A 12904-nucleotide genomic window follows, 5' to 3' on the forward strand; every position below is an offset into this window, starting at 1 on the left:
GGCAGGTATATGACAGGTTGATGGGGCTGAGGGGATAGGTAGGTGGTGGGAAGATGGGTAGGTAGATAGGTGCAGGAGGTGAATGGGTGGTAAGTAGGAGGTGGATGGGTAAGGGGCGGTGGAAGGATGATATGCAAGGATGAGCTGTAGCATCAGAGAGACCAGGGTTCCAATTTGGCTCAGCCCCTTGGGCAGGTCACAAACCCTCTGAGCTTGCATTCCTTCATCTGTAAAATGGGGGAAATGCTGACATCAGAGATGTTCTGATGATGAAATCAGATAATGTTTGTGGGTTGCCCCCCTGATCCTGGCCCAGAATAACCTTCCATTTGTTCTAACCATTGCTGTAACAACTGCGGTCCCTGAGGCCTTCTGTGACCGTCCTGGGAGCCCCAGGCAGTGAGAGGACGTCACAGGATGGGCACTCTTCTGCAGAGCCGCTGACTCCCTCTAATGTGGACAAGGAGTGTGGGTGGGCGCCCTCTTCTAAAGATGTGGTGGGGTGGGGGTGCTGAGCAGGAACTCGGAGCCCACTCTCAGTGGGGGCATCCCCAAGGAAGCAGAGAGTGCACAGGTGACTCCAGGGTACTAACAAACATTTCTGGAGCAACATCACCTACTTGCCCCATGCTTGTTCAGGACAGTACCCAAGAGCACAAAAGCCAGATTCCCTTGTCAATTCCTGAGCCTGCACAGTGACTGACCCAGGTCACACCCCAGCCTCTGCCTACAGAGCCCTTCTGCTGGCGAGCACACCTCCGTGGCTCCCTCCGTGGCCCCTAGGGGTGCCTCCATAGGTGCACCTCGTGAAAAACAGCCTCTCGTGAAAAAAAATGTTAAACCTGTTGGGGGAGGTCCCTGCAAAGCAAGAGGATGGCTCTGCGTTAAGACAGATGAGGATAAATCACCAGCAGAGGACAAAGGCTCAAGTGTAGGGTCAACTTAGAGGCTGTAGTGCCACCTCCAAAGCAATCCCTACGTAGAATCACCTAACATTTCCGGAGCATCTACTACAGGCCACAAAGTTTACAGCTGACACGAGAGTGGGTTACACCTTTCTCCAATCCCCACAACAGCCTGTGAGGTAGACGGTATTATCTTTATCTGATAAAAGAGCAAAACGGTGCTCGATGGGGTTACAGGAAGTCCTCCAACATCACATACCTAGCACTCACTGTAACTCAGACCACAGAAGCTTGCCATCGTTTATAAAAGCTGGGAGGTCTCCTACCATAGAAATTACACATGCTTCTTTTCAGAATATCTGGGAAATAGAGAAAAGGAAAAAAGTCGCCCAGAGACCACTCCTGTCGGCAGTTTGCAGTCTGTTTCTGTGCTTTCTTTAGTGATTTCTTTAGTGGTTATATTGTCAGTACAATTTTGCATCCTGACTTTTGATAACACAAACATTTATCTGCACTGCTTTACATAAAGACCACTTTTGGTGATATAAATATCTCATCAAATAGATACACCAGAATTTGTTTAACAGCTCCCTCAACACTGGACACTTTGTTTATTTCTATATTCAATATTCTATATTTCAATAGAGGAATATTCTGTATTTCAAATTCTAATTAACGCTGCAGTGAACATGTTTGCACCCATGTATTATTACTTCCTTGGGCTCGGTCCCCAAATGTGAGCTTCAGGACCTTCAAAGGCCCGGTGTCTAATTCCAACCCGATCACCTCACTGCCCTGTGGTCCAAGCCAAGTCACTGCCTGGGCCTCAGGTCCCGCGTAAGGAACGAGATGGACAGATCAACCCAACTCAGGGGGAGATATTACTGAAGAATAGCCAGGAACAGGAACCCTGCAGCCACGTCGACAACATCAACATAAATGTGGGCTGCAGCATCAAAGTGCGCCAGTCACTTTGTGATCACACCTTACCCTACGTATTTGGTCTCTCTCAAACCTGTTTTCATGCCTAGTTAGCATAATGGCCTCTGCTGAAAGTCCATGATTTGCTCCCGGTGAAAAGGATTAGCAATGGATCCCTTAAAGCAGAGGGGAGGTCAACAGGTGAGAGACCAGAAACGCCAGGCCCTGCCTCCCCTCTCTCCCTGGCTCTTAAGGGAATGTGGTCCCCCTCCAGGTCCTGGAGGAGGGGCGGGCTCCATGGTGAGACTACACCGGGTGACCCCACAAACCCCCAACACAGCTCCTTGGCCTAGGGATGATCTCATGACCAATCATGAGGTCATGAGGTGAGCCAATCAGATTCTTTCCCCAGAAATCTGGAGTTAGGACCTGAGGCCTGGGCATTAACTCCAAAGTCAGAAGAAGCAGGAGGGGAGTCAGCACTGTGGCTAACCAAAGTCATGGTGGAACTGAGATGTTGTCCATAAGCCCATAATAAGTAGATATTCAGAAAGAACTAGAAACACCCTTCACATCTCAGTCCTGGTCCCAGCTCTACTTCACTTCCTGTCCTGGGGAAACTGAGTCTGCTGGTTGTCCCCTTCAAGTACCCCACCACACCCTTACTGTCACCAGCGTGCAGGAGTTCCTGTTTCTGGAGCCAAGAGTGCCCAAGTGCTGCTTGGACAGACCAAGTGGACTGGGAGAGTTAACAGAGGTGTTTTGCAATGCCAGATGTTCAAGTCAATAGACAGGGTGGAGGTGGGACAAAGACTGTTAGCAAATAAATCTCTAAGCACTTGCTCCTCACTGTTCCCTAGAACAGCAACAAAGGTAAAAAGCTCAGTGAGGCCACACGCCACAAACAACCAGATCAACCAAAGGGTTTGTTTAACCATTTCCCTCAGAATGTGTACTTTTGAGATGGCCTGAATTGGAGGGGCACCATGCTGCACTAAACCAAGTTGGGCCCAGTCATGAACTCAAGTCCTGGGCTGACCTAAGGGGGAAAATGCACAGGAGCTCTCCTCACTCAAAGTCCTGATGGCTGGCACACCTGTGCTTACAGATGAGCTTAAGAAATATTCTAGAGGAGAGCTAGAGAAAGCAGTCCCCCTCCACCCGGGTCTGGCTATGCTCCTGGATAAGAAACATCTCCTCCCAAGAGTTAGGGACCCATTGCCTAAAAGGAAAAAGCAGCAGGCACTGGGAAAGGTTCTGGCTCTAGAGCCTGGAAATATTCCCCAAAGAGCCACCAAGCCTTCGATCGGGAGGGCCCATCTCCTGGAAGTCCTTCTGTCCACTGCTGACTGGCCCCCTCCCCAAGGCAGCCAGCCCTAGGCCACTGGGGTAAGAACATCCAATGTTTCTGGAGGCCACTGCCTCCAGCTCCCAGCCCTATAGGGTGCCAAGAGCATGAGTCAGGCAGACTCCTGTCCCCTTCAATGGCTTTTCCACTCCTTGAATGGCGCTCCTTGTGCCAGCCTTTGGATATAAAACTCAGCTATTTAATATTTGTTAAGGCATAGAAGTGCTTTTCTCCAGTAAAACATGAAGAGCACTGGGTGGGGAGTCCAAAGGGGCTTCAGTACTGACCCTGAGGAGGTCGCTTGACCCCTCCAACTTTGACTTTTTCCTGACTTTCAACAGCAATAAAACCATGACGCTCTGTTCACCTCGCAGGGTCACAGGTGTCAGACGAGACACGGGACCGCCAGCTTCACTGCAGGGCCATTCACTCACCAACATTGTCCAGAGCACAACGGACATCGGCTGCAGGCCTGGATGCTTAACGTGCACGATCTCAGCTCAGCCTCCTGATAGCCCAACAGCGTACCAGTAAGAAAAGGCCCCAGGAAGTTAAACCATCTGGCGTTATACCTTGAAAAATCCAGGACGCCCTGACCCTTGATTTTCTCCTCCAGGCTACCTTCCCATTCCACCAGGGATCCAAGCTCTCTAGACACAGGCCAAGAAGGCAGCCACATGGACCACACTGTGTCACCACTGTCAGGAGGGGAGCCCACGGACAGGCAGGACGCCAATAAAAGGCACCAGGGCACCTGGTAAAAGGTAGACCCAAGAGTTGGAGAAAGACCCCTGTGGAGCCATCCTATCCCCTTCAGCCCCAAGAGCTGGTGGAAGGCTATAGCCAAAGATGTCAAAATATGAATAGGGTTAGAAGTAATCTCAAGCAAAAGGCGGGAAGTTTGTGAATTTAGATTCATATGAGGGGATCTTGGGTATTTTAAAATAAATGAGAGATGGAAACAACCTAAGTGTCCATCAACAGATGAATGGATAAAGATGTGATATATATGTAATGGAATACTATTCAACCATGAAAAAGAATAAAATCCTGCCATTTGTAACAATATGGATGGACCTTGAGGGATTTTGCTAAGTGAGATAAACCAGAGAGAGAAAGACAAGTACTCCATGGTATCACTCATATGTTGAATCTAAAAAAAAAAAAAAAAAAAAGTCAAATTCATAGAAACAGAAAATGGCAAATGGCAAAGTGGTTGCTGGGGGTGGGGGAAAATAGGAAGAGGTAGATCACAGGACACAAACTTTCAGCTATAAGATGAATAAGGTCTGGGGTGACTGGGTGGCTCAGTGGGTTAAGCGTCCAACTCTTGATTTCAGCTCAGTTCATGATCTCACGGTTCGTGGGTTCAAGCCCCACGTCAGGCTCTGCACTGGCAGTGAGGAGCCTGCTTGGGATTCTCTCTCTCCTTCTCTCTCTCTCTGCCCCTCCCCGACTTGCTCTCTAAATAAATAAATAAAATGTTTCATAACATAAATGAGAGAGGGTCAAAGCAGGTGCCCAGAGCTCAACGGCAAGCACGCACTACACACATACTCTGAACGCTGGTCAGTGGAAGACAGTGGGTCGGGATGGCCGAGGGGAAGGGAAGCCGAGCAGACAGATAATGCTGGGAGCATGAGGGCAGACTTTTGCAAGGTGAAGAGGGCTTGGGGAAAGCGAAAAGAAAAGTACAGGAGGACACCAAGGGAAAAGATGTTCGGGATGAATTTTTGCAGAGGCGGAGCTGTGATAAGACCTGCGAGAGCCAGCTTCTAGAAAGGACAGCACAGAGAAAACAGGAGCTGCTGGAGCCAGGGCAGGGCAAGGCCAGCACCTGCCCGTGACCAGTAACAGCACAGAACTCAGGTTAAAGCACAGGTTAGGGAGATGTTAGGGCGGACGCATCTGCTGGGAAGGACCATGCACCTTCAGCAGCTAAGTAAAGTGCCCACCGTGTATGCCCAGCCTGGAATGAAAGCACCAACCCACCAAGTGATGGGGGACTGAAGAAGGCCCGGCTCAAGCCCAGGGGTGGTGAAGACCAGCAGAAGGGGTCATCACTGAGGGTCACTATGGAGATCCTCTAGGCCAGAAGGAGGAAGAAACGGGAAATGACCATAGAGATCATTTGGACAGCTCAAAGACAAAAACTTGAAGGCAGGTTCAATGACACAGGCTAATCAAGAGCTCTGGAAATCGTGACAGACGTGGAAAGAACCGGCTGTGCTTAATCCAAACTCCCAGTCACACCCATCAGCACTCAGGCAGCCCTAGGGTGCCGTCTCCCACCCAGCCCCTGCCCCTCAGTCTTGTCTAAGTCACTTGCTGCCTCTTCCTCCACCTCGGTGCTGCCTATAAACTTCTTCAGGGGAGACCAGCAGCCCCACTTCCTCACATGGTGCTCTGCTGGCCATGCAGGTCCCAACCAGGTTGTTAATGACAACTGAAAGAACTCAAAAACCTCCCAACCTAAAATTCAAAATCCCTACAGCCCTTCCAAAATCTAACAAGAGGGGCACCTGGGTGGCTCAGGCGGTTGAATGTTCGGCTCTTGGTTTCGGCTCAAGTAACGATCCCACAGGTTCATGAGTTCGATTCCCCAGTCGGGCTCTATGCTGACAGCGCGGAGCCTGCTTGGGATTCTCTCTCTCTGCCCCTCCCTTGTTCACACACGCTCTCTCTCGCTCTCTCTCCCTCAAAAAATTAATAAGTAAACATTTTTAAAAATCTAACAAGAGGACACAGTTGTTGTAGATACTTACGGAAAGCAAAGTGAAGGAAAACATAAATTGTTGGAACACAGATTTGGGGCTCAAAGTTAACAAAATATTTCTAATACGCAGATCTGTGCAATAATGCAACTGACTGTGGAGGTGGTGAACTCTCCATCATTAGAGGTAGCCAAGCAAAGACTGAAGGACCACAGGCTAAGGATCTGCAGAAGAGATTCCTTAGATGATCTCTAAGGTCCTCTCCAACCCAAGATCCCAAAAAAGAAGCAAATGCTAGAACAATTACAGACACATTTAGCACATCACAGAGTAGCAGAATTAGCCACTACCCTTTAAACTTGGAAGAAGTACATTTACAGCAGATAGAAGCCATGGTTACTAAGTTTCCAGACTTTATTACCCCGATCTGAAAATATAAATAGGTCCAAGAAGGGCTTAGTTGAATGAATAAATATTCGGCCCAAGGCAGGTTACCAAGGGCTGAGACAGATGCGCAAAGACAGTGCTCCCTATAAAGCCTGGCGTCACGGCTGACGAGAATGTCCACTCCCAGAACATTCTCACATCCACACTGTCAGAGGCAGCACACAGAACTGAATGAGTCGTGGATTCTGCAAGTGCTCACCAGACAGAAATGCCCCCACACAGCACCTTCCTACAGAAAGGGCCTGGCTTTTGATGCCCCGTGCAACTCCTGACAGGTGAGGAGCAGGAGGTCACCGTCATGGGAAATTCTGGGTCCCCCTGACCAGACACTGCCCCTCCCACAGGGTGAGGGACTAGACCACAGAGTTTTGGCCACAGTATCACTCACAGCCTCGACAGAGCCTGGTTATTCTGGAACAGCAGTTCTGGCAAACTGTGCAGCTGGTTCCGGTTCAGTCGTCTGAAAAAAAGAAGAAAGGGAGAGTTGGAAGTTGCCTAAGTGTTCCAGGAAATCCAAAGACTTTTCAGAAAGCACTGGACTCAGAGTGAGAGGGCACAGGGTTCAAATTTTAACAAAGTCACTGTGTAACCCCAGGGAAATTACCTCCTCCGGGCCTCAGTTTCTTCATCTATAAAGTGGGAATTCACCATCCAACACTTGGGGAGGAGAAGCACAGAGCGCCTGTGAAAGCTCCCCACCAAGGACCCGAAGTACAGTGGGCGTCGACACCTTCCATGACTTCCTCCCTTGCTCATCATCATCATCGTTACATTTGCATGACCCTTTGTAATTTAGAAGGCACTGATTCAAATATCATCTAGGTTTTCAAGCTGAATACCTGACTACACTTGAAATGTGAGATATACCCTTATGGGGTAGGACTAGCCACAAGGTCCTGATTTTTTGTTGTTTCATCCACATTTGACTCCGTGGCAACTTAACTTTTTTTTTAGTGTTTGCTTTAGGTCTTTTTTCAAAATGAAAACAGCTTTCTCGATTTTCTAAATTATGTATGAAAACGCATGCTTAATTCTTTAAAAACTTCAAGCAATAGAAGAAAAAGTATTCAGCCACCTGCATTTTCCTCACTCAACAATTTGTGGATGTCTTTTCATGCCAAACGATAGAGAACGACCCCTTTATTTTTAATGACTGACTAGTATGCCCATCATTTCTAATTGCTCCACGGGTGGACAGACGACTCCCCGTTTTGTAAACACAGGCAGGAGTGGGAAGTCTGGTCCTGGAAGGTGGCCTGGCGGAGAAGACCCAATACAGAAAGGACCCGGACTCATCCCAGGAAGGCAGCGATGCCTAACCAGAAGCTTCTTGCCACCTTCAGCACCTAGTTCTCTACACCAGAGCACCGGAGGCCCGTCCACTGGGGCTGTGGCACCTATAAATGTAGAACCTTGGTGCTCACACAGACCATCTGCAGGGGCTTCACCTGGGAGTTGGTAAGCACTGCGTACCCCAGCCCTGTTGAGTCAGAGTCTGCATGTTAACAAGATCCCCCAGTGATCTGCGTGCACGTCAAGGTTGGAGAAGCACAAGAGTACGAGGCAGCCCCCGCCCTCCAGACTACAGCACAGTTTGGGCCTCACACGACCATCCCCTTCAACAGTGCTGGACGATGAGAAACCAACTCAGCAAGAGCTTTCTTTCACTGGGAGGGAGGAAGAAATGTAGTTCTCTGCGGCCAATAGTAACTGTTCTGTGGTAACCTCCTTGGAGGTTGCTCTTCGTCTGATATGTGAGAAAGGCATCATTTTTTAGCACGGCGCAGACAATTAGACCAGCTGGAAGAGGTTTACTCAAAAGGGAGGGCTCCTAGGGAAACACACCACTGCCTTGGAAAAAAAAAAGCAGGGGGTGGGGGGACCACCAATATAATCCTTAAAGCAACAGGAGTAGACATCAGATCACCTCAAGTTCCTTCACCTTGTCCAGTAAATTAATCCTGTGTTTACACTGTCTGGTAATCATTGTTTTTTGTTTTGTTTTGTTTTCCCCCAGGACTTTCTCATCTTTCTGGCTTCAATTTCTGAAAACATTTAAGAGGGAAAAAAAATTCAATAGCCAGTTTAAAGTAGAAAATCAAAGGACGCCAAAGGAGGGACCCAGCACGGCGAGGAACCTGCAGGTCCCTGCCCCATCCTGGTGGCAGCAGTAGGCATGACCTGGGCCACCCCCAACGTGGGTAGACCCCCGCCCACCTTTTCTCCTCCTGCAGGGCAGGGCAGCCCCCAGCCAGAGCCGCAGTGGGTTAGGTCCCAACCAGGCCCTCCCAGCCAAGTCACGAGGACATATTTTGTTCTGAGCCTTTTCAAGAAAACAAACACAGGACTAATCATCTGTCCTAGCTGCAGCCTCCTTATTGCTCAGGTTTAGGCCTGGATGAAGAACACAAAAGAAAGATCGCCTTGAATGTCTTCCAGGCAGCAGGAAGGCAAGAAGACAGCCATATTCTTCTCCCTTTATTTAATACCTCCCTTTCTTTGAAGTAAAAGAGAAGAGTGAGGTATGAGGTCATAGCCATTAAGATCTCACGCTTTGGAGGGAAAATGATCCGGGTTCTAATCCCTTCTTCTGCCCTTAATCTCTTAATAATCACTTAATAACACAAGTGCCTTAACTGCACTGCACCTCTGTTTCTCATCCGTAAAACGCCACTGACCACTGTGTTGTTTTAAGGATTAAATGAGATACAGTAGGGCAAAGAGCTCAGCTTGGCGCCTGGCACAGAGTAAGGCAATCAACAGTAGCTATAATTATAATTATAAACTCATTGTAAGAAAATTCATCAAAAAGATGAGCACAAAGAATAAAATTATCCCACCACTCAGTGTAATGAGAGTTAATATTCCCAATGATTTTCCTCCTCCTGTATTCTATGTACATACAAGCTGATTTAATTTACATAAATGTCACTTCCTGCCTTTTTCATTTAATATTACATTGTGAGCACATTCCAATGGTCTCAACTGTTCTTGACAAATGTGATCTGATATCTTATGTCTCCACCAGAATGGTTTTCCATTTTTTTGTTGTATTTGTTGTATTTAAATGATGTGCCATGAATATCCCCCTGATATACAAATTTTTAGCCACATCTCTGATTATTTCCTTAAAATGAAATGGGACTTTCTGGCTCGAAGGGCATGAACTTCAGGACTCTGCGCACCTCTTGAGAGCCAAACCAAAGCAAAAAAATGAGACCAGTGACCACCGTGAACTTGAGTGTCTATCCCCCACCTCACTCGTACCACATTCCCTTTTCTTTTCATTACTGCCAACCTGAAATGCAAAAACTGATCAAGACCCATTTTCAAATGCAAGAGCCCTGTATGGAGCAAACCATGTAAATCAGAAACATTTCCACCTTCCGGTTTCTGTGCTGTGGCCCTGAACACCCAAGACACAAATCCTCAGGTGGCCGGCCACTGTACCTTCCCTGACGGTCCCCTTGGCACACCATTTCTTCCTTATGGCTACACAAATCAGTGGGTATGAGATGATATGAGGCCATCTCACTTCCTCAGTACTGCATGGATTTTTTGCCATGATGTATTTTCAGGGAAAACCAACAAAGACGGTTGCTTTTAGAGCACGGGGTGCGGACACCCTCCAGCTTTGTCCTTGCTGTCATCTCACGACAACAACGCCGTGACAGCTTCCACGGCTGCGGCTCCCCCTGGCTCCCATCAGCAGGTGGGAGGCGGGCGGGGCGTGCAGTCCTCTCCCCGCACACGGCCCTCGCTGCCAGACTCAGCCATCATGTGCCCCCGGCGCCACCCCACCTCCCCAAGCCTGTGCCCGCGGATACTTACAGCCGCTCCAGCTCCTTCATGTCGTCGAAAGCCCCCCGCTCCACCACTCCAATCTGGTTCTCCATCAGCTGCCTGGGGAGGCAAAGAGACAGGACAGCTGCAGGGTGTTGGACAGGAACTCTCAGCAGCAGATGGCACAAGGGAGTGAAACAGGAGCAGGGCCGGAGATACACGCAGACCCGCGTTCCGGCCCGAGTGGACAAAACTGCCTCACAAGCTTGCAAATTCCCGACAGGGCTGGTGGGCACGCTCAGCCCCGGCAGCAAGATGCACTTCCAGCCCGGGAGCCCATGCCGAGACCTCTGAAGCGGCCACCGTGGTCACAGGATCCCAGAGCACCAGGCCACGGCTCCAAAGACATCCTCGTCTTGGGAAGCTGGGACCCAGGCAGCAGGGGTCAATGCCAGGCTGCTGGCGCACGTGCCCTCCTTCAGCCCAGAGGGCACATGTCCAAGCGGCAGAGCAGGGGGATGGGCCGGTAGCAGGGGGCGGGGAGCCTGTGCCAACTGGGCAAAGCCCACACGTGCAGCAAACACACTGCAGTTGGCAGCCAGCACCCCTCTGCCCGCACTCCTACACCGCCTGGCCCCGTCTGCTGCCCACTCGACCACCTGGCTCCACGAGACTGCACCTCCTCACCACCAACGCGCCCTACAGCCCAGAACATCCGGCTGGCAGGCAGTTTGCTTGTTGCGTGGGAATTTTGGAGACCGTCGAGTAGATTTTTCTCCCTGTGGTTTTCTCCTGTCCACTCTCAAGCGGGTGGCTCGAGGTCTCACACGGACCTCAGAGGAGGTTTGGGGATGGGACAGGGGCAGAAGCTGCCACCACACACTTCTCTTCTTCCACCTTGTTTCCAAAAGCCCGAGCTGTTGAGGAGCTCGTGCTGGAGGCCTGGGTGGGTGGGGGGTGACAGGAGGGAAGGAGGGTTTTCCTGTACTCAGAAGAGATTCCTGGAGCCTGGGGAGGAGTCAAAGATCAGGGGGTTCTGGAGCAGCAGAGACCCCTGCCCAGCAACTGACAGCTATGACCCCAGGGAAGATGGAGACCACAAGGTCCCCAGACCCACCCAAGACCCTCAGAACTGCAAAGTAGTTCTGAAAGAACTGAGGCCCCAGGACCCTTGCACTACCCTGACAGTAGGGGGTGAGGACCCTATGACTGTCTGATGTTGAATGTGTCAGAATGCATGCATGTGTCTGAGAGGAGTAGAGCAGGAAGCGACGAAGGGATCCACCCTTTCCCCTCCTCACTCCTCAGTCCTCACTCCTCACCCCTGCCCAGCCCAACAAGGGAAATGCTGTGGATGGCTCCTTTGCTGGCTAGTGGTCAACGCCAATAGAGCCACACCCATCACCTCCAGTATCTGCCTCTGTCAGGCACCCAAGGGGGGTCACCTCTATCCTCAACTGCCCCCACTCATCTACCGTCTCAAGTCAGGGGTAGCCTTGCCGGAGAGTCTTTCTGAGGCACAGAGTGAAAAGAACTATGGAGAATGTTATAGGCTGAAATGCATCCCCCAAAATTCATACACTGAGGCCCTAACCCCCAACGTGATTTGGAGATGGAGCCTTTAGGGAGGTTATTAAGGCTAAATGAGGTCATAAGGGTAGGGCCCTAATCTGGTAGGACTGGTCTCCTTATAAGAAGAGAAAAAGACACCAAAGACCTCTCTCTGTGCACACACAGAGGAAAGGCCATATGAGGACACAGCAAGAAGGTGGCCAAGAAGACAAGCCTCACTACAAACAACCTTGATGGCACCTTGATCATAGACTTCCTCAAGAACTGTGAGAAAGTAAATTTCTGTTGTTTAAGCTACCCCGTCTGTGGGTGTTTTGTTATGGCAGCCCCAGCAGGCTAAGTCAGAGACCTAAAGGTTCCTCATGGTTACCCGGTCTTCCCTCATTCCAGGATACAACCAACAGACAAGACGCCCCATCTGTCCGGCCCAGACCCTGCCAGGCAGCGACCACTGGTGCCTATGCTGAGCCCAAGTGCTCAGCCGTGTGCAAGACAGTGGCTGCTCAGGGGAAGGACTCACTGGCACTTCCACTCCACCCCGCTCAGGGCATCCAGGGTCTCTGGCCCACAACCCTACAACCCACAGCCAGGACTCTGCTCAGGAGCCACAGGGCCACTGCCAAGGGTAGGGGCAGAAGGGAGGTTACTCACAGCACCCGCAGCTGCTTGAGTCCCACAAAGTCATTTTTATGGATCCGAGTGATGTTGTTGCCGTTGAGTTCCCTGGTGGAGGCAAGGAGAGAATGAAATGGGTGAGATGCCCAGGGTGGCCCCCAGGCCAGGGCTCAGCTCCACGCTCCCTCTCCACCTGTCTCCAGCCTGTCCTCTCATCAATGGGGCTGGGTGCTTCCCAGCCAAGCCCCGGGACCCCCAAGTCTATGCCAAGGCCCAACAAGCTAAGGCCCATCTTTGCAGCTGATGTGAGGCCAGGGAAATGCACAGGGCACAGGCTCACTGCTGGAAGAGCCGTGGAAGCCAAAGTCATGGCTTTTGCCCAGAAAGACCTCAGGCTCACTGGAAAGACAAGACATTCACGCAGGGAAGAACTTGGAAACTAGACAGTTGGAGGCTATTCAGGTGGAATCCTCACTGAGCCTCAGTTTCCTCATCTATGAAGCGGGGATAATAACTGTGACTAGCTCATCAGGTTAGCATGGGGCATAAACAAGTAAAGAGCATGGCCTGTGCTTGAAAGGGGCCCCCTTGCAGACACC

At 50.4% G+C, this 12904-nt stretch overlaps 1 protein-coding gene across 1 annotated transcript in view; it reads right to left on the reverse strand.

Annotated features, from left to right (window-relative positions):
* Positions 1 to 12904, reverse strand: part of SLIT1 (slit guidance ligand 1) — a 172940-nt gene that overhangs the window by 138172 nt on the left and 21864 nt on the right. Inside the window, exons 2-4 of the mRNA XM_027062741.2 lie at positions 12342 to 12413; positions 10167 to 10238; positions 6724 to 6795 (exon numbers count right to left, since the gene is read on the reverse strand). Coding sequence (XP_026918542.1) covers positions 6724 to 6795; positions 10167 to 10238; positions 12342 to 12413 — 216 coding nt within the window. The remainder of the gene's footprint in view (positions 1 to 6723; positions 6796 to 10166; positions 10239 to 12341; positions 12414 to 12904) is intronic.

This window comes from Acinonyx jubatus, chromosome D2 (genome assembly GCF_027475565.1).
Source record: "Acinonyx jubatus isolate Ajub_Pintada_27869175 chromosome D2, VMU_Ajub_asm_v1.0, whole genome shotgun sequence".
Classification (NCBI taxonomy): domain Eukaryota; kingdom Metazoa; phylum Chordata; class Mammalia; order Carnivora; family Felidae; genus Acinonyx; species Acinonyx jubatus.